At 40.1% G+C, this 21,956-nt stretch overlaps 1 protein-coding gene across 1 annotated transcript in view; it reads right to left on the bottom strand.

The window, feature by feature from the left end:
- Positions 1–12,622, bottom strand: part of xkr6b (XK, Kell blood group complex subunit-related family, member 6b) — a 49,154-nt gene extending 36,532 nt beyond the window's left edge. The window contains exon 1 of the mRNA XM_058379692.1: positions 11,516–12,622. Within this exon, the coding sequence (XP_058235675.1) occupies positions 11,516–12,087 (572 nt within the window). The 5' untranslated portion in view covers positions 12,088–12,622. The remainder of the gene's footprint in view (positions 1–11,515) is intronic.
- Positions 12,623–21,956: the final 9,334 nt, after the last annotated feature.

Raw genomic sequence — 21,956 nt, 5'->3', positions numbered from 1 at the left:
TGTTTCTCAAAGATGAAACACACACACGGAATACTAAAAAGAAAAATATTTTAGCCTGGAGCACTTCACCAGCATCAACAACTAGGAAGTGCATCATGTTGTGATGATTTGAAATGACCATTAATAAAGAGTACATCAGGAGCAGAAAAGAAAGGCTTTATCCTCTGCAAAGGTCACATGGTGTAATCAAGACATGAAGGAAGAATCCTTTGGTGAGGAGAAAACACTGGCAGTAGGTCTCCTGTGACTAAACACAAAGGTCAAAATCTCTCTTGTGTACACAGAGCAATCCCTGGATTAGGGTTCAGGGTGGAATATGGGTATGGGATCTTTAACAACATAGCTGTATAAAGTTCTTCCATAATGTCATGCTTTGGATCAGGGATGCTTAGGATTACAGTTGCGAGACACAAAAAATACTATGATAAACAAGAAAAGGTGTAGATCTGTGAGATCCTCTTGTGATTGTAGGTAGAAAGAAAGTGCTTTAAGATGGTCTGAGACAGATGGAGAGAGTGGGTGTTTATGCATCACTTAAATCATATAAGCGATGAGTATTGTTAGTGAGGCTTTACAGTTAAGCACGTTCAACATGAACGGTCACTACAGGACGCCGTAATTAAAATAGGTCAGCGTTGGCACCAAGGCACGACTTCAGTCTTTCCACCCAGAGATAAATGGTCTGCTTTTTCTATACCACAGAGCTTCAAATGGACTTTCTTAGCCTGACAGCCTCCAGCAAAACTGCTCATCATCTTAATTATAATCAGAGCTTCGTAACCCACTGCACTAAATACATGTTCAACACTTTCACTCGGTGGCAAATCAATATTTTAATAGATATTTGAATAAATGCCTTTGTACTGGATTGCAGATATAGAGAACAGCCTTTAGTAACTGTACTTGAGTAGTACGCTTCTTTTTTAAATAAAAGAAAAATCAAAGATGGAGAACTACAGCTGTATGTATTGCTATTGACTGTTTATAAATGTACTGAAATGGACTAACAGCATTTCCTCAGATAAAGGCTTCATTTGTACTCTTTTTAAAATTGACTATGATTTACTCTTACTTTTCTTACTCCAGTTCCTGCATTTCTGGGTTTTACAGCCAGTCAGAATACTGAAGCAAGGAAACTGTTTGCATTGTTATACACACAACCATGAAGGTAAGTAAACCTATAAAAAAATGAGCAGCCAAGCTAATGTTATCCCTCACATTTCACTACAAAGTAGCTTGTGATATCGGGTGTCTTCAGGCGTAACTGGATACAGTCCATGTTATTCGTTTCCAGACAGATCCATTCAATTATGATATGTGAATTTTCATTGAAAAGTTATCTCTTTATAACCTTTTGTATGGGGTAAAATGGTGAAATGATGAGCTGCGTGTTTACTGAGATCTACGTCTCCTGAGATCACACCGGCTCAGGAAGCTACGGAAGCTGTTAACCTTTTTGTAGACGTAGTGCACAAAAGGACACGGTATTGCAGCTCAGAATATTTCTTAATTTCTTTGGGAAAGTGTTATGTCTAATATACCTTACAGTGGACGCTCGTTGTGGACATGGCGTTAGAGAACCCCCAAGGGCAAGTTCTCTGTCTCGCTGCACTGTGAAATGAAAACAATGCTTCTGGAAACACAACATTTTCAAAAATGGAAACACTGAATACACTGTATCCGTGTAAAGTAAGTTGTCATGTTGAATATTAGACCTTAGGTTACTACAATTAGAAAGAAAAAAAAGTGTATAAATGTTTTATTCTTAGTCATTAACATTAATAGTAGTTTTTGGAGAAGGTGTTACACAACCTAGTATAATATCAACCAGCATGTAACCACCTTGGACATGTCATGGGCTCAGTGGCATCAACTTAATTATTATAGAATTCTGAAATATTTTAATATCTTACAACCAATAACCCAAAATCTAGACCTTTGAGGCACCTACCTCAGTGTTCTCCTAATCTATATTCCATCAGATGCATTTAATCTTTGGATGTTCTTTCCGTATTTCTTTAGTCATTTTTACATGAAGGACCTTTCTCTCATACAGCAAATGAAACAGGATTAACAGTGCTCTTAATCCTAATGTTTATATTTGCTATTTAGGCAATGTTGGACTGAATATTCCAGACAGAGAAGCAAGGAATTCCTTTTACTAAGGGTTGGGATGTCTAGATTGGATCTGGCTATACTACACACTTGAACAAAAATAGCAGAAATAAATATGTAAGAAGACACGGTCTCTCTGGCGAAGCTTTCGAACTGTTTGCTTTGGATTTGTGAGGATAGCTCGCTCTTCTCAGCTCATGGATAAAAGTTAAACTTTGCCTCAAATTTTTCCTTTAAAGACTCCACTGATTAAACAAATCTTGATCTCATGTAGTGCCATGCAAATTTGTGCCCAGAAAAACTCTGTGTACATCAGATCAGGACTAAAGTGCTGTCAGCTGTCACGTTTAGAAGGTCACATGAAGGTGAGGTATAAGGGACCAGAATGCTTTGAAATCATTTAGCAGCACTAATGTCAGTGCAAACGCTCACACATGCCTTCTGCTTCAGCTGGCGTGGGATTTTTGGACTGCAAAAAAAGGATCGAGTTGTAAAGTTTTTATGGTGCTGGATCAAGGAACATTTGAGAAATGTGAAATGCTGCAAGTGTTCATTTTAAATCTATATGAGAAGTTTGTCATGTACGTTAATGGATGGGTCACTTCAGGGCAAGACATGGAAATTCCTTCATTCTGTTATTTATTCATTTGTACATCTTCAGTAACCGCTTTATCCTGGTCAGAGTCTATTCAGTGAACAGGGGGCAGAAGGTAGGACGTCGCTGGGTAAGATACATGCACATGTTCACACGCTTAATCACACCTATTGGTAATACAGCAAAGCCAAGCCACCTACTGTTTTTGGAAGGTGGAAGGAAACTGGAGAAGCCAAGGAGAACATGAGGGAACCCTGGAGCTTTGAGGCAGCAACTGCATCGTCAGCATGCCACCCAAAAGAGGATTCCAACAGCCATCCTGGCATAAATATCAAGTCCTGAAGCTTTTCAGAGAAAACATTTTCTCAGAATATATGTTTTTTAATAATGAGACATCACGTCTCTAATATGTTTGTTTTTACCCTACAACGGCATCTGATAAACTCAGGTGTGAAAAAATATCCTCCAGTTTTACAAATGACTGACAGTAGAAATACACAGTGCCATGCCTTAAAGCCCAAAAAGAAAGCAAGTATTTGATGATGTTGTTTTTCCTTCAAGATGGAAGTGGCCAGGGACCACCATTTGCTGAGGATTAAATATATAATAATAATAATAAAAAAAAACTAACCCTGTAGGTTTAAAGTCTTTAAAAGAAATTGCTCCTATGGCTCTCTTGAAAGGAAATGTTATATAATAAAGTGGCAAAACAAAGAAATCCTTCACAAGATTGTTGCCAGATTGACTACTACTGAAGAAGTGGGTGGCAAAAAAAAAAAAAAAAGACTTTCTATTTATGTCAGATTGAAACGTGTATACAAACATGCTCCATCTTTCCCCTCGCTGTCTCTCACACAGTTTCAAAAGCTGTCCAGACATGTTACTTGTAGAGAAGCGGTGGTGCACAACAACAACAACAACAAGAAAAAAAAACTTGTCCTAATATTAAACCCAGATGGTGAGTTTGAACACATTCAGATTATTCATGACACTTTGTGGTCCAATCGGTAAACATACTCACATTCATTAGTCACTATGATTTACAGCCAAGCCAACACGAGCGCACACAAATTAGCCATGAACACCAACAAGCAAAATCATGACCATATGAGTCATAAGCATCAACTGTGCTTTTTGGCACTGATCGTTACAGACAACGTTCATGTGAATGTATCACTCGTATCATCTAAACACCCCACCACTCCATCCCCCCGGCCCACCCCAACCTCACCCTACCAACAGCTTGGGCCAGAACTGAGTCTATGTACACCTGCTGTGATAATTCATCATAGTTGTTGGCTTATAAGATGATTTATACCACAGCACTGTTAAAGCCTTAAATCAGATTTGCCAGACAGCGTTGACTCATTTTCTATAACAGCATGGCTCGGACAGCAATGCCAGCTGCAACTCACACATGACAGACACTCCACATTAATGTGTTTAAAAAGCTTTAAGTTATCTAACATGGGAACAACTTCATGATGGAAGACTTGTACTTGTAACTTGACAAGCTGTTTTGTTTGCCTTAGTAACTTTGAGAGACTGTTTATAGATGTTAGAACACAAATCATCCATCCATCCATCTATTTTTATGTACCTCTTGTCACAAGGAGCCTGGAGTCAATCCCAGGGGATTTTGGGGCACAAGGCAGGGAACACCCTGGACAGAGTGCCAACACATTGCAGAGCACAATCACACACACACTCACACCATGGACAACTCAGAGATGCCAATCAGCTTACATTCCATGTCTTTGGACTGGGGAGCAAACTGAAATGCTCAGAGGAGAACATGCAAACTCTGTGCACACAGTGTGGACATGGGAGTCAAACCCCCAACCCTGGAGGTGCGAGAATAGCATGCTATTCACGTAGGAACTGTGTCCCTCTAACAGAAATATTATCAGAAAATAGTTTGTTACTAAACTGAATTAAAAGTAACGTGTCGAATTTGTAATGAATAGAAATGTGCTGTGGAATAAAACAGACCAGGCATTCAGTTATAAAGAAATGAACCTTTCTGATGATAACAGTTACTACGCTACACACTGGCCCACATCACAGCACTATGTTTTTGATTCTTTTTCTTGAACAGCATGCACCATCATGTTTTATTCCTTAAATAGTGCAACACCTTGTACTTGCTCTCCAGCACAGACAGCTGATATACTCTTATATAATTTACGATACCTGGAATAATAGTGCAAACAGGAAGTCATTGAATCTCTTTCAGCGGTTGCCTTGAAATGTCTAGAGGAAGGCCGTGTTATAAATGCATTTTCTTACTGTGAAGGTTGCACACACTCGGCGTGTCTGCTGGCCAATTCTGAACACAGTTGAGTGAGTGGAAACTGTTGAATTGTCTGCTGCTGGGTTCACAGTGGCCACTGTAATAGCACTTGAAGGTTGTTAAAAAACATCTATTACTCTCGAGCAGATATACCACACTTCAGCCTCTCTTGTTTATTTATATTTTTTTTTTAAAATTGTTTGTGGACTTTGCGTATGGTTATAAATATATATTGAAGCTGCAATGGATTATACATCACACAAAACCATACATACAGTAGATACACTGGTATTGCCAGTCAGTCATATCCTGTATGTTTTATGGGACTGCTCAGGAAGAAATGATGTGTAAACATGTCACATGCATGCATGTGCGTATCTGTCTGTGGGCAAACAAAAACCTGACAGTTTTCTGACAGCCTTAGCATTGTTTAACCAACCATACTCTAATTGCGTGAGTGCTGTTCAATCAGCAGCTCAGAGAAACAGGAATAATGGTTTGGGTCTGGTGGGAATAACATCCCTTATACAGAAAGCTGTTGCATTTTACACAGGCCTGAAATAAGCTCTGCTGACCAGCAGAAGACCCTGCTACAGCTTTATGTAGAGAGAGAGGACAACAGAGTGAATTAGGACACTGCACATGTCCGTTTGAGTTCGGGAGGGTTGATAGATGATGTGAGAAGAACTGAGAAGCTGGACTCTAACTGCCACAGACTGGGGAGAAAAAGTCTGCAATAATGGGGAGGCCGACAGATGCTCCAGTTTCCTTGACGGGAATGGAGGTCAAGTGGAGCTTTATGTGAAAGGAACACAGGCGAAGAGGGAGAAAAAGCAAAAGAGCACATTATGACTTTAACTTGTGGACTGGGAGGGTAGAGGAGCAGTTCTTTTAACTGAAAAATGTAGTAAATAAACCAAAGAGAATATCAGATTACTGCCCTCTTTACATGACACAGACCTCATTTCCACTTTCCATCTTTGTCTACTAGTAGTTGTTAGTAGTTACCGTAGTAGTACGACATTTTTAAAGCGCCTTCACTACAGCAAGCAACAGCAGCTAAGTCTCCTAATTTCATTTTTCTTAAACATCTATTTGTTTTTCCTTGCGATCTGATGTGATGTTGAGTTAGCAAAGAGTGTTTCAGAGCATAACACATTCAACACCTAGCATAATTCTCATCTATTCTAGTCAAAACCTTCCCAACACTCATCTTCATATAGGGATCACTTTATTATGTTGCTATGAGGCACTTTTTTTACTATTATTTACTACCTCTCACTTGTTATTGTTGCTACACTTCTCTTGTCTTCAGAGTCAATAATTTACAGACAGTTGTTTGCACTGGCTCCCTCATACAACACTGTTCTGTTGTCCTGTCTACTTTATGTACACTATCCTGTGTATTTATTTTCCTGTTTACTTATTGCATTTTCTTTTGCACTCGCCTCAAACTGTCAGCTATCTGCACAATGCATTCCAGAGTACTGTTCTACTGTTGCACCTTGGTTTTGGAGAAATGGCATTTTATTCCAGTGTACAGAGAAATGACAATATAAACCCATTTAACTTGGGAATTACTGATATCATACAGTAGCTCTGTCTCTTATGAAGGCTGTGAGGAGATCCTAAGAGGAGCAGGTGCTTTAAGTTAGAAAGGGGCACATGGAGGAAGCATGAACTATGTTATATGGCCAAAAATATCCAGACACCTAAACATCCTCTTCTTTAAACACTTATCACAAAATCAGTTACAATGTTGTAAGCTCTAGCATTAAGATCTGCCTTCACTGAAACTTTGGGGCCCAAACTTCCCACATGTTAACGCCCAAAATCCGTAAAGACGTTTTAGCCTCCCAAAATTGGTGTGGAAGAACATAAGTGTCCTGCATGAGGAATAGGAATGACCACTGTGTCAATGACCAGGACTTCTTGCCCAACATCAGCACCTGACCTCACTAATGCTCTCGTTTGGGATGGGTCGAATGGGATGTTCAGCAAGCACATATTTCCAAAACTTTTGGCCATATAATGTAAATCAACCAATATTAAACCAGAACTTAAGAAGCGTCACCATGTTATATGATTGTATTAGTGTTTATCAAAGTATGTTATTATCATTATTTCAAGATCACTCAGTAGCAGACTTTTCTCAGGCTGTTAGAGGACAGGACCCACTGAGGTACATGAACAGTGCTGTACCTTGTGAGTTTCTGTTTAGGTTGTAAGAATGCAAACAATAGAGCATTACTGTTTACAATAGAGCAGTCCAAGATAAACTGTCTAAGGCTTGGGCTAAGCTACCAGTTCACCCATACTGTAGCTGCACTGTATCAGCCTTTGTAATACCAATGTTGGCATGTGTGGTATTTGTTGTGCTGCACTTTTTAATCAAGCTTGTGAGGAAATCAGTGCTTCTACATGCCCCACATAGTTGCTTTTTTGTTGAGAGTGGATGATCAGAGTGCAAATGTAGGGCTTTGGCTACAGCATGACAACAGGTCACATGATGTAAACTGACTGATGGCCACCAGTGCATTTTATACTCACTCACTTTCAATAACTGCTTTATGCTGGTCAGGTCAGGGCCATGTTGTCATCTCTCTCTCTCTCTCTCTCTCTCTCTCACACACACACACACACACACACACATGCAGACACATCAACCAGAGCTTGGGATCAAGCTGTGAGCTGTGAGGTTACCTACTGTGCCACCATGCCATCCAGAACCTTCTACTTATAGTTCTTATAGTTACAGTATTACGAATTGAAACATTCTCTTGATAAGGACCCTCGACAACAATTTAAGAAAGACATCTGGACAGCTGACAGCTGAAATAGAGCAAACTTGTGAGAGATCACATATTTGAAAAGCTCTGTTCTGTGCTATTGGTATGTCCTGAGGCAAAGTGAGAGTGAGAGCACTCAGTGCTCCCTAGAGATTCAGTGCAGTGTCATGGCCTGGGAATGTAGAGGAAATGCACACAGCATGTCAGGCAGTGGTGGATTGTGATAGCAATAAGTGCAGTCATGTTATAAAGCTGCTCCATCAGTGTCTCAGACTCTTGACCCAGTGACAAAACTATTCAGTTGCCTAGTACAGATACTTCACTCAGTGATGCTTCCATAGCCTTCCCCTCAACTAATATCATACTTTTAACAAATGAATAGAAATCATAATTCATCAGGAACAGCAGACTAAAATGACATGTACCAATCCAAAGCCACTGTGATTAGAAGTAACATTTGGAAGAGTGGCTCTACAAAAGAGCTCACAATGCATAGTGCATAATTTATCTCACTTTGTCAGCTTGCCTAATAAAGTTAATGCTCAGAAATGGCTCATGGTCAGAGCTGGCCACTATATTCATTCCTATTGCAATCTTAAGGATCATAAGAAGCACCCCAAAGTGTGTACTGTAGTCTAGATATAACACAGTGAGTACACAAGCACTGCAACAGATTACTGTACATTTTTTTATATATTTATTTATTAGCATGTGTGAGCATCTACAAATAAGTGAATTATTTCTGTATTTCTTTATTTTAGTAACTTTATTTTGGCAAATTCTAAGCCTGTTATGCTAGCAAAAACTTTTAGTGTAATAAATCAGTGAAATTCAGGTTAATTTAGTGGCAGAGTTTAATCAACGCAAGCTAGCCAAGCTATTTGTGGTGGCTCAGTGATCAAGATTTTGAGTCAAGTGTTAAAATCCTAGTACTGCTATACTGCAACGATTGAGCAAAACCCTTAAGATTCTGCTCAGTTGTATCCTGCCTTCATTGTAAGTTGCATCAGCCCAATGAGCACTGAATAAAGTGTTGCTTTATACTATGTAAGATATTACTGTACTTTATTGTAAATATGTTTTACAGTGATTCACTGTATACCTAAAGTACTGTAATAGTACATTTTATTTCACAGCAGTTCTAGTGTCAGTAAACCATAGCCTGAAACAGCACTGAAGTAACTAATGTATATGAAAACAAGCATGACTTATGAGAAAACACATAAGAGCTGGAAAGAGAGCCCTCATGCTGTGGTGCTGTATCTAGTCAAGGATATAATAACCATTAAAACGGTCATTTCATGTAACTTCTAAAAATAGTTGATCCGCACTATGACCTTCCGAGTTGCAAATATTTTTCTAGCACCACTATTCCTCAGCTGTAGACAGAATGCTGAGAGAAGTGCAATAAAAACTGCAACTGTGAAACATGAAGCCTTTATATTAAAAATACTAAAAAAAAAAAAAACCCTGTAAAAACAACTAATGTATTTCCTTTTTAAACTCATTAAAATTGAATCAATCACCTGTCAATCACCTTTCGAGTTTTAAATACTAAAGACTTGTGGAGATGTGATGTACTTTTTTTTTTTTATGAAATTGCATTTTGTTCAAAATTGTTTGAATAATTTTTCTTTTTCTTCAACTTTATATTTTTTTTGTTCAGCTAATATTATTTACATCAGTGGAGAAATTTCTTCATTTGCTCTGTTCATTAGCTTCAGATAAAAACTTCTGGTCATTAACTTCGTACAATAGTCTTAAAAACCCACATGACTGTGATCCAACCTGAAAAATCACTATATTTTTTGCCAGGTCACTCACCCCAGGTTCCTGTCCCCCATTTTTAAAATCAGCAGCAATAGTATTTAAACACTTGTTTATTGTTAAAATCAGCTTCCAATTAATGAGCTAGATCACTCATAGTCATAAATGGACCTTGTAGTAAGGGCAGTCACTTATAATAGGAATAGCTCTCAAACAGCAGGGTATATGGTTTAGATGGCTAGCTTCAAGCATCATATGATAAACAGTATTTAAAAAATAGGAGTTATATAGTGAATTTTGATTCTACGGTGCCTATTGAACATCAATGACTCTCTTGGGAGACTCAGGACGATGTGCATGAATAAATAAACCCTCAGCAGATGTGTTTTCTCACCAGCTGGAGACGATTGTCACTGCATGTGTTATGCCTTTGACAGAAAGCTTAGTGGAGTAATTAATGGCTGTTCTGAGGAATCCCGCCCAATTTGGTGGCCTTGATCTGGGAATGACTGTAAAAATAGTCCAGTGTGATCCCAAACAAACAGGTGGATTAAATAAGATTAACCACATTAAAACTCACTTACAGGCTTACGTGACACAGGTAGCACATTGGAAACAAAAGCTTTTGTATTTGATCTAGTTTGGCGTGGAGGCATTAGAGATGAAATAATGCAGTGTTAGAAGTCATTTTGTTATTTTATTTAGGATTATCTGTGTGATTACAAGAGAACGTGTGTGTGTGTGTGTGTGTGTGTGTGTGTGTGTGTAAGAGAGAGAGAGAGAGAGAGAGAGAGAGAGAGAGAGAGCTATAATTCCACAACGATAAGGATGACATCATGCCAATCGTGAAGCATTTGACTATAAACGAAGTCGGTCTTTAAAATCCGGCGCAGCAAATAAAACAAACGCACACAAACCAAATGAAAAATGACAGTAGCACACGAGAAACAAGCTGCCGCGACAAAAGCAGAAACAGTTTACATCACACAATCCCCACAACCGTCGGCAAATGCTGGCACTGCGTCTGTACACTGCGGGAAAAGGAGAAAGATAAGCATTTTCCTCGACTAACGCGCACATCAATTGAAGTTTGATAGTCACTGGAGCCTGCTGTTATTTCTGTCCCAAGCATTCGCTCTCTGCGCTCTCATTAGAGATGCTTATCGGTTTGAAACGCAGGCATCACGCAGGAGCGCAGTGTGTGCAGAATAACGCGCACTTTCACTCTGACCTGCGAGGAGAGCGAAAGAAATGGGGACCAAAAGCGTCGCGAAGGACAAACGATGTGTGTGACGTAGCGCCTTGTGCAGCTCCGAGGGGACGCGGTGTCCGTGTGAACAGATGTCCGTCTCGCCGCTGCTCGCACACAAGGATGTTCTCTCATGCGGGAGGGGGAGAGTGGTGTGGAGTCAGAGAATCCTCACATGCACCTACACACGGCAATCCAACATACTGACTGCTCGCCTGTTCACTACTAACGCACCTTTGTTTTTTTGCACCTGAGATGATCAATGCAGGAGCAGAGCGTCCCTAGCCTCTACCATGTAGTTAATTAACGATGGCGCAATCAGTGGAGAGCATCACTGCTTACAGGAGCTCTTGCTTTTTGCTCAGCGTGTAAGATGGACATTTATTCCAGCTGTCTATTGCTGTTTAGGAATTTTGTGTTTATGTAATTGTAGTTATTTATATTATTTTTCTTTTAAAAAGCAGCAAAAGCAATTGCTAAAATGCGTAAATGCGCAAGTAAGAGACAGATAGGGATGGAGACGCGTGTACTAGTGTGTGTAGTCCACAGGGAAGCGCTTCTGCTTGCTCGGGTTAAATCAGGTGACGGCTAAAGAGCAATGAACAAATGAACCCAAGGCAAAGTGATCAGAGGCGTCTCAGACGGAAAAGCAATACAAGAAAAAGTGTGCTTCATCTACTAAACTTTTAACTCTCGGCGCAGCTTACCTCCATACTTGTCCCATCTGCAGGATGTGGATGAGCGTCTGCCAGACCCAGACAGAGATGCGGCAGCACCTGCCGCGGCCGTGGGAACCCGCCGTGGCTCTCCGGCTGCTCAGTCCTTCCACGGAGCCCAAGCCACCTCCCGTGTAATCCTGCACGAACCACCTGAAGCTCAGAATCTGCACGAGTACGGACGGCACAAGCACGAAGAAGAGCGTGAGCCCGAACCAGAGGTAGTCCTGCTTGGCGTAGTAGTCGGCCGCCAGCCACAGGTCGGTGCCCACGTCCCAGAAGAAGACGAGGAGCGCCAGCACGATCCACAGGCAGTCGAGCCAGAGGCGCTCCTCCCGCGCCGGCCGCGCGCCCTCCCGCCCCTTGCCCAGCAGGTAGTGCAGGCATGCGCTCCGGCAGCCCCAGTAGCACGAGGACGTGTTGCAGCAGTGGCAGATGTGCAGCGAGCTGCCCTCCCGAGGGTAGTCCTCGCCGCAGCCGCCGCCCACCGCCTCGTCCAGGTTGTGCAGCTGGGCAAAGCCGGTGGCAGTGGCGAGCCCCCGACCGTCGGATTTCGCTGCCATCTTGCTCTCCCAAACGCCCGCCTCCGGCTTCCGCGGCTTGTGACGTCACTTCCCCGACACCTGTCTTGCGCGAGCGCGCCTAACGAGGTAGCCATCTAGGTCCGGGGTGACCGTGGCGCAGCATCGACCAATGCCAGTTCCCTGTACAGCCGCGTCCTGACACCGCACAGGCCGAGCATCTTCTTGCGCACAGCTGGAGTTGAGCCTGAATTATGGCCTGATAGATGTACCACGACGCACCTGGTATATGGCTTTGATATGAACACAGGTTGGAGTATACGCTCCAAGCCAACCCCCCTCCCAACCCAGAAAATCCCCGATGTGTTGGCAGGACGCAGCGTTCCTCACCTGCGCAAGTGTCCCTGCCGCGATGCACAGCGAGCGCCCGGTCTTCTCCCTGAGCCGCAAGACACGAATGGTAGGACTGTGCTTCAGTCGCGGTCCCTTAGCCAAGACGCGATTCCCTGCTCATTGATGATGCCACCTAGTGATACGCTTTAAACCATAAAACTCTCTCTCTCTCTCTCTCTCTCTCTCTCTCTCTCTCTCTCTCTTTCTCTCTCTCTCTTTCTCTGTGTGTGTGTGTGTGGAGGGGGCGCTCTCTGAATGATGTAATGCTGTAGTGAGCACGCTGCTCGTATTTTTTGTTAACCCTTTCAAGTAGAAGAAATAAAATTGTGAGGTTTGTGTGAACACCGGCACGCGCTCAAATATGAACACATTCACACTCTTTGAAAAGGCTTTTTGTCCACAAAAACGAAAGGTTCCTTCTTCTTTCCCCAACTAATAGTTGTGTTTTGTACACTGACGTTTCTGAATAGCGTTCGTGTGTGTGTGTGTGGTGTGTGTGTGTGTGTGTGTGTGCGTGATGAGGTTCTGTTATATCGTGGTGGTGGTGGTGAATCAGCTCAGCTGGTGGTGACACAGCGAAGATGAGCTGGCCGTGGTGCTGAAGTCCCGCAGTGACTCTGGGGAAAGTATGTTGAAGGGTAATCGGGATAATCAGATCAGATCTCTGTGTGATATGAGCATGAGGAACCGTGTGGAAGACATTTGCTGCCACTGTTGTTGAGTGAAAAACACAAACAAACAAACACGACGTGCTTCATTCATCATGACAGGGTGAGCAGCTGTCCATTTCACTTACAATTCACCAAAGTGCACGTGTGTGTGTCTGTGTGTGTGTGTGTGTGAGAGAGAGATACCCCATTTAACCTCTGATTACAAGACAAGACCTGCTCTCTGTTTCCCAATACAACAGCCAAGAACATTGTAATGTTGTCCATCCCTCTTTCTCAGCCTCATAATTCCTCAACACCTGTGCCCCCACCAGGGAGACATTAGCCGGATTAAGACCATATAACTGTTACATTGCAGAGACCAGATTCATGTCTCTGACTGTCAGCAGGCTTACAGCAAGCTGAGTCATAAATGCCATTAAGTAATAAGCTTAACTACAGCAGTCTTGTATTAATAAGTTCACTGGCCTTGAAAATCACTAGAGATTGATTAATTAATATCTGTCATCAGTGGGTTTTGCAAATTTTGTCACCTTTATTCATTTCTAAACTTGTTCTGAGAATATATGAATGTGAAAAAAAAGTTTAATTCAGTACACAATATCAATGCATAGGTGCAGATATTGCAGAAAGCTGGATACAGGGGCTGTAAGCGATGGTCTGCAGTGCAGGCAGTTGCTGAGGACTGCATTACATTAGAACAGTTTAATAGAGATGGTGTGCTCACTCTGTCAGTGTCAGCTGGAGCCTTTTTTGTGTTGTACTGCAATGAAAATATCATGGAGATGTCTGATTGAAAGAAGGAATCAGTCAGCCCTGTCAGCAACGAAGGAATGTCAAAGCCCCAAATACAGCAAAGCAGCATGTGTGAGATGAAGAGTGTGGGTTCATCACGGCGAGTCGGGTGGCTCATTACAGGAATCTGGCACTGCTTCATGGCCCTTGGGCTTTTAACCAGCCAGACCATTCATATTACAATGACAAGGACAAGTATGTTACAAATATATACCTTCAAAGAGCCAGCCACGTCAAATGATTCTGACCCTCTGAATTGTCACGGTTCTGTGTAAGTAACTGATATACCATGACCCAAGCTGATCAGGTTCCTGTCTGTATCTTCTGTATTTCACCTCCACTGACATCCACCCAGCTACATCCGCTAAAATATCAGTTCTTAGTCAGGAAAATCTGTTTCCCTACCAAACTTCATACATTTTTAATGAGAGCAAATGGATCCACATATTTTTGGGGGAGTGTTGGATTCATGACACACATGTAACTCAAGCTAAATAATGCAATGTGTGTAATCGCAGCTGGCTCCCTTGAGGCTCCAGATGCTTCTATCACTGCAATCAACAGGGCACTCTGGCACTTATCATATCCTGATTTGGTTGCACCAGGAAACCAGGCAAGGATCTAGACCATATTTAGGATAGAAATTATTATTATTATTATTATTATTATTATTATTATTATTATTATTATTATTATTATTATTATTATTATTATTCACCAAAGTATACATGCATTTAGAGTCTGTCTTTGTGTATATATATATACACTGTAAAAAAAAATTGTAAAAAAAATATAATCCAGCAGCTGGGGTTCCATTTGTAAAATAACAAGAAAAAAACTAACTTGTATAATTACAGTAATCTTCCATTATTAAAATACTTTTTTTTTTGCTTTCATTTTACATGAGATATTGTGTATTTTTGTTTGGCTTTTAATGTTTAAAGAACAAACTTTCCACGTGTAAAAACAATGAGGTTAGCTATAAATATGATCAAACACTGCTATAATACAAATAATGAGCCTTAAAGTGCAAAACAGTGCTGTAATTAGTTGTTTGTTTGTTTGTTTTTTAATTTCATTGTCTGTACCGCTTATCCAATCTATTCTCAAGTCACAGGGAGCCTGTGCCTATCTAAAGTGTCATCGGGCATCAAGGCAGGATACACGCTAGATGGAGTGCCAACCCATTGCAGGGCACACACACACTCATTCACTCACTATGGGCAATTTAGAGACTCCAATTAGCCTAGAAGCATGTCTTTGAACTGTGGGAGGAAACCAGGCGAGGACATGCAAACTCCACAAACACAGAAAGCGAGACTCAAACCCAGGACGCTGGAGGTGCGAGGCAAACATGCTAACTGCCAACATTTTTTCCCGTGTCACGTAGTCTGCTGTAGATTTACCTCAGGGAACGAGGTAAGAACTACTTAAATTAAAAAAACATTTTTCAAATTACCAAAGAAATCTGACATGACCTGTCCCATACGTGTTGTTCAAAGGCAGGGTAGGTGGTTTGGTTCAAAATCTTTGTCATACGCTGATCGGTCTGTGGCAGTGCCAAAACAGTGGATTGTAGACTCACTGAAGCCATGGTTGTTTTCCTGTTTGATGGTTCTTTCAAAAAGCAACTAAAATTTCAACAGTTTTTACACCAATACAAGGAGAATGAGACCATTGTTGTATCAGTACCAGTTGAAGTCGCTCAGTCTAAGGCACAACTCCAGCCTCATCCTTCCACTGATCCAAGGTAAGGACAAAATTATGTGGGTGTCGATTTGGTAAACAACATAAAAATGTTATTATGAGAGTATTTTCCGCTCATTTGTGTATGTGGTTCTGGTTACTGCTGAAATTAATTAATTTTATGTCTCTTTATGCAATAAGATCCACCCACAATTGGTTAATGATGTATTTGTGCTGTATTGCAGTGAAGCAGCTCACAGGGGACTACCTGTTGTGACGGTCATTCCAACCTTTCCCAAAGATGTCCAGGTGAGACTTGATGTCAAGGAACCATGTCGCACAGTGCCAAAAGTACACAACAAAATAATTAGAATGTTGTATGAAACAATGGCAGAAAACACCCTGTAAGTATAACAATTATTACCATCTCTGCTACAACTGCACTACTATTAATTCACAATCTACAAAGACCATTAGACAAAACCAAGAGACTGATTTAGAGTTTGTTTCTGCCTTTGTGTTAGGTATCCAACTACTGCAGAGTATATTCAAGTTGCCAAGGCACTGATTGTGAAATACCCTTTCCTGAGAGATAAGGAAGGAACTGACTATGCAAGTTGCATTGTTTTTAAACTATTCATTTATCTCTAGCTACATTAATTGCACAAGACATTGTTACTTAATCTTTACTTGATAGAAAATGCCAAATAATCAGATGTGTGTTTTTTACTAGCACGCCTGGAACATGTCCCTACAGCAGAACGTGCCCCACTTCTCAGCAACAGTGAAGTCAGAAAGCTGAAAGAGAAGTTTGTCCATGCAAAGCAGACCAGAGTCACCAGTTCATCAGCAAGTTTGTGTTGAAAGCCAGCAAGTATAGCATATGTAAGCCCATTGCTATATGCATAATTTATTTTTACCCTGTTAATCACTTTTACACTTTCACTTAGTGCAGGACAATGTAAGTCAGATATTACAGACATTTTAAATCTTTTTCACTAACTGAACATTAGTTTATTGTTTATGCAGTTCATTCATTCATTCATTCATTCATTCATTCATTCATTCATTTATTTATTTATTTATTTATTTATTTATTTTCCATTTTTTGTAAAATGAGTGAGTAGACATTTCTCATATCTGTCTCTGTCATTATCTTTCACAGTCTAAGCATTATCTGTTACTGTTCTGATGAAGGAAACTTATTGGGTAGGATTCAACATCTACTGAGGCCCATGTTAACGTGCTACAAAGTATCGGGAGAAACCTCCAGACATCTCGACTGTTAAAGACCGCATGGCATGAACATTCACCTGGAGACATCAAGAGATCATGGAAGGAATGTCTGTGGAGGATGTACTCAAAAAATATCCATACTTAAGAACACCTGCTGGAGTAAGTATAGTGGAAAGAAAACCTGAATTTTACAGGGAAATAATGTTATAATTGTGGAAATTGTGAAATTGATGACATCAATTGCTGTCACTGAAAATAAATAAAAAATTTCTAAAAAAAAAAAAATGGTAACACTTTACAATAAGGTTACATTGGTAAATGTTAGTTTTAACTAACATAAACAGTAAACAATACATTACAGTATTTATTCATTATATACTACAGTATTTATTTGATCCACGGCTAGCTGTGCATTAAATGATTTAAATGCCCGGTGCATCGGGTGGTTCTTTGCCTCCATGTCGTGTATTCAAATTGTTTAATGCACAGCTAGCTATGGATTATCCCTTACTTGAAATTGAATATATACACTATATTGCCAAAAGTATTCGCTCACCTGCCTTGACTCGCATATGAACTTAAGTGACATCCCATTCCTAATCCATAGGGTCCAATATGATGTCGGTCCACCCTTTGCAGCTATAACAGCTTCAACTCTTCTGGGAAGGCTGTCCACAAGGTTTAGGAGTGTGTTTATGGGAATTTTTGACCATTCTTCCAGAAGTGCATTTGTGAGGTCACACACTGATGTTGGACGAGAAGGCCTGGCTCTCAGTCTCCGCTCTAATTCATCCCAAAGGCGTTCTATCGGGTTGAGGTCAGGACTCTGTGCAGGCCAGTCAAGTTCATCCACACCAGACTCTGTCATCCATGTCTTTATGGACCTTGCTTTGTGCACTGGTGCACAGTCATGTTGGAAGAGGAAGGGGCCAGCTCCAAACTGTTCCCACAAAGTTGGGAGCATGGAATTGTCCAAAATGTCTTGGTATGCTGAAGCATTCAGAGTTCCTTTCACTGGAACTAAGGGGCCAAGCCCAGCTCCTGAAAAACAACCCCACCCCATAATCCCCCCTCCACCAAACTTTACACTTGGCACAATGCAGTCAGACAAGTACCGTTCTCCTGGCAACCGCCAAACCCAGACTCGTCCATCAGATGGAGAAGCGCGATTCGTCACTCCAGAGAACGCGTCTCCACTGCTCTAGAGTCCAGTGGCGGCGTGCTTTACACCACTGCATCCGACGCTTTGCATTGCACTTGGTGATGTATGGCTTGGATGCAGCTGCTCGGCCATGGAAACCCATTCCATGAAGCTCTCTGCACACTGTTCTTGAGCTAATCTGAAGGCCACATGAAGTTTGGAGGTCTGTAGCGATTGACTCTGCAGAAAGTTGGCGACCTCTTCACACTATGCGCCTCAGCATCTGCTGACCCCGCTCCGTCAGTTTACGTGGCCTACCACTTTGTGGCTGAGTTGCTGTCGTTCCCAAACACTTCCACGTTCTTATAATACAGCTGACAGTTGACTGTGGAACATTTAGGAGCGAGGAAATTTCACGACTATATATACGTATATATACGTATATATATATATATATATATACACTATATTGCCAAAAGTATTCGCTCACCCATCCAAATAATCAGAATCAGGTGTTCCAATCACTTCCATGGCCAAAGGTGTATAAAATCAAGCACCTAGGCATGCAGACTGTTTTTACAAACATTTGTGAAAGAATGGGTCGCTCTCAGGAGCTCAGTGAATTCCAGCGTGGAACTGTGATAGGATGCCACCTGTGCAACAAATCCAGTCGTGAAATTTCCTCGCTCCTAAATATTCCACAGTCAACTGTCAGCTGTATTATAAGAACGTGGAAGTGTTTGGGAACGACAGCAACTCAGCAACGAAGTGGTAGGCCACGTAAACTGACGGAGCGGGGTCAGTGGATGCTGAGGCGCATAGTGCGAAGAGGTCGCCAACTTTCTGCAGAGTCAATCACTACAGACCTCCAAACTTCATGTGGCCTTCAGATTAGCTCAAGAACAGTGCGCAGAGAGCTTCATGGAATGGGTTTCCATGGCCGAGCAGCTGCATCCAAGCCATACATCACCAAGTGCAATGCAAAGCGTCGGATGCAGTGGTGTAAAGCACGCCGCCACTGGACTCTAGAGCAGTGGAGACGCGTTCTCTGGAGTGACGAATCGCACTTCTCCATCTGGCAATCTGATGGACGAGTCTGGGTTTGGCGGTCGCCAGGAGAACGGTACTTGTCTGACTGCATTGTGCCAAGTGTAAAGTTTGGTGGAGGGGGGATTATGGTGTGGGGTTGTTTTTCAGGAGCTGGGCTCGGCCCCTTAGTTCCTGTGAAAGGAACTCTGAATGCTTCAGCATACCAAGACATTTTGGACAATTCCATGCTCCCAACTTTGTGGGAACAGTTTGGAGCTGGCCCCTTCCTCTTCCAACATGACTGTGCACCAGTGCACAAAGCAAGGTCCATAAAGACATGGATGACAGAGTCTGGTGTGGATGAACTTGACTGGCCTGCACAGAGTCCTGACCTCAACCCGACAGAACACCTTTGGGATGAATTAGAGCGGAGACTGAGAGCCAGGCCTTCTCGTCCAACATCAGTGTGTGACCTCACAAATGCGCTTCTGGAAGAATGGTCAAAAATTCCCATAAACACACTCCTAAACCTTGTGGACAGCCTTCCCAGAAGAGTTGAAGCTGTTATAGCTGTAAAGGGTGGATTATGGATTAGGAATGGGATGTCACTTAAATTCATATGCGAGTCAAGGCAGGTGAGCGAATACTTTTGGCAATATAGTGTGTGTATATATATATATATATATCAAGATTATTTATTTGAAATTTATTTATTTGTTTTCTTTTATGTAGCGGGACCCTGCTACACCCTTTCCAACCATACAACTGCTGTATGATGACTGGAAAATGGCAATCATTGGAAGAGGGCTCAATGTGGTGAAAGTAGATGGTATAGAAGTGTGCCAGTGCAGAAGCCTTGATGAAGCCTTCATAACAGCCTTCTGTATGTATTTTGCTTTCAACATTGCATATCCACCTCTCCAGAAAACACACTGACTTTCCTTCAGAGGCGCATTGTTGACATTTTGAAAGAGGGAGACAAGCTGCTGCCAGTAACTTTACTCCGGATGATTAACCTTTTGTATTGGATCCTCATGCCTCAAATGTACCATTGCCCAAAGTGCAATTTTGATTTTATACATGTATATAAGAATTATATATGAAATTTGATTTTATAAAGAATATCCAGTATATGAGTTAAAATGAGTTGCTAATGTTCTGTATTTTATACTCCTCGAAGTGGTACTTGTTTTTATAAACACTTGTTAAACACTGCCTATGCATTTTGCATTATAAACTGACTAATTACTGTTATTGGTGATGCTTCTAGTTTTGTTGTTAAGTTCAGAGGGAATTGAAACATTCTACATGTTAACTGAATTTTGCTAATGTTGGCTGCAGAATATCCAGTATATCAGTTTTGAGAACTGAGAATGCTCTGTCATTTTATACTCAGAATTTCATGTTTATGATTAAATTGTGAAACATGCACTGCCTCTGTGGTTTATATTTAAAACTGTTTAATAAAATGCTAACAAAAACTAATGCTTCTAAAAAAGGAATTAAATACCACTATGCAAGTGCACTTTTTATTATGCTTTTTAGAAATCAATTCAGCAGCGAAATCAGTGAAATGCTATGGAAAAATATCAGGATGTATTTTTAATTAACCAGGACATAAAGGTACAATTTCTATCACTAGGGGTGCATAAATGTTCTTTCAGAGGTACGAACAAGAAGGTACGAAAATGTACCAGTGTTTAGAGGTACATTGGTGTACCCTGCTAGGTACAGGACAAAGCATTTGTACTCTTCTAGGTACAGTCTTCAAGGTGTAGATTTCGAGATTCCTAAGCATCTAGGAATGTTAGATTAGACATAATACACGAATAAAAGCACATTTATTTAACATTTTGTTGTGAAAACATCTATATATAATTATACAGGATGCCTGTCAAATACGAAACAAATCTATGTAAAATTATAGAACCATTATTTTATATTTGTTAACTGTCACTAATTGTATCTTATTTTAAAATGTATTCCAAGTATACAACTAGAATTTAATTTTTTTTCTGTTAAATAAAAAATAAATATTTGTGAAATTCTGATACATTTAAAATGTATTTTAGTCCTTTAGTGTGAAAGAAACAAAAATTTCTTTTAAAAAAATGAAAATTTTATGGTTATTCACAGTTACAAATTTTCTGTGGTATTTTACCTGACGTAAATTCACAGTATATTTTTGTTAAATTAGTAATATTCTGTGTATTACACAGAATACACAGAAAAATACACAGATCTGTAAAATCTGTAAAAATTAACAGTACAAATTCTGTAAAAGTACAATTTTATTTTTATAATTTTAAATTTTTATAATTTTTTATATATATATATATATTAAGAAATTTTTGTTTCAGTTAACAAATAAAAAATAATGGTTCTATAATTTTACATAGATTTGTTTCGTATTTGACAGGCATTTTGTATTATTATATATAGATGTTTTCACAACAAAACGTTAAATAAATGTGGTTTTATTTGTGTATTATGTCTAATCTAACATTCTTAGATGCTTAGGAATCTCGAAATCTTTATATTATATATAAAATATATATAGTACAATTTTATATAAAATAAAATAATATAATATAAATAATATATATAAAAGTACAATTTTTACACTTTATATATATATATATATATATATATATATATATATATATATATATATATATATATATAAAGAATATATATAATATATATAATATATATAATATATATATATATACACACACAAACACACACACATATATATATATATATATATATATGACACAAAGTGTGTGTGTGTGTGTGTAAAGTGATAATCTCTTTTTTTTGTGTAATTGTTAGCACTTTTTTTAAAAAGTGTAATTTAAAAAAAATAATCGAAATGTCTTCTTTTTTTTCTGTCTTCTGCTAGCACACACAAAGTGGAAAGGCTGGAGGAGAGATGAGAGAGAACAGGATGAAGATGCCAC

Source organism: Hemibagrus wyckioides, linkage group LG25 (assembly GCF_019097595.1).
Source record: "Hemibagrus wyckioides isolate EC202008001 linkage group LG25, SWU_Hwy_1.0, whole genome shotgun sequence".
Taxonomy (NCBI): Eukaryota; Metazoa; Chordata; class Actinopteri; order Siluriformes; family Bagridae; genus Hemibagrus; species Hemibagrus wyckioides.
Note: the sequence above shows the minus strand (reverse complement) of the source record. Positions and strands in the feature narration are given on the sequence as shown.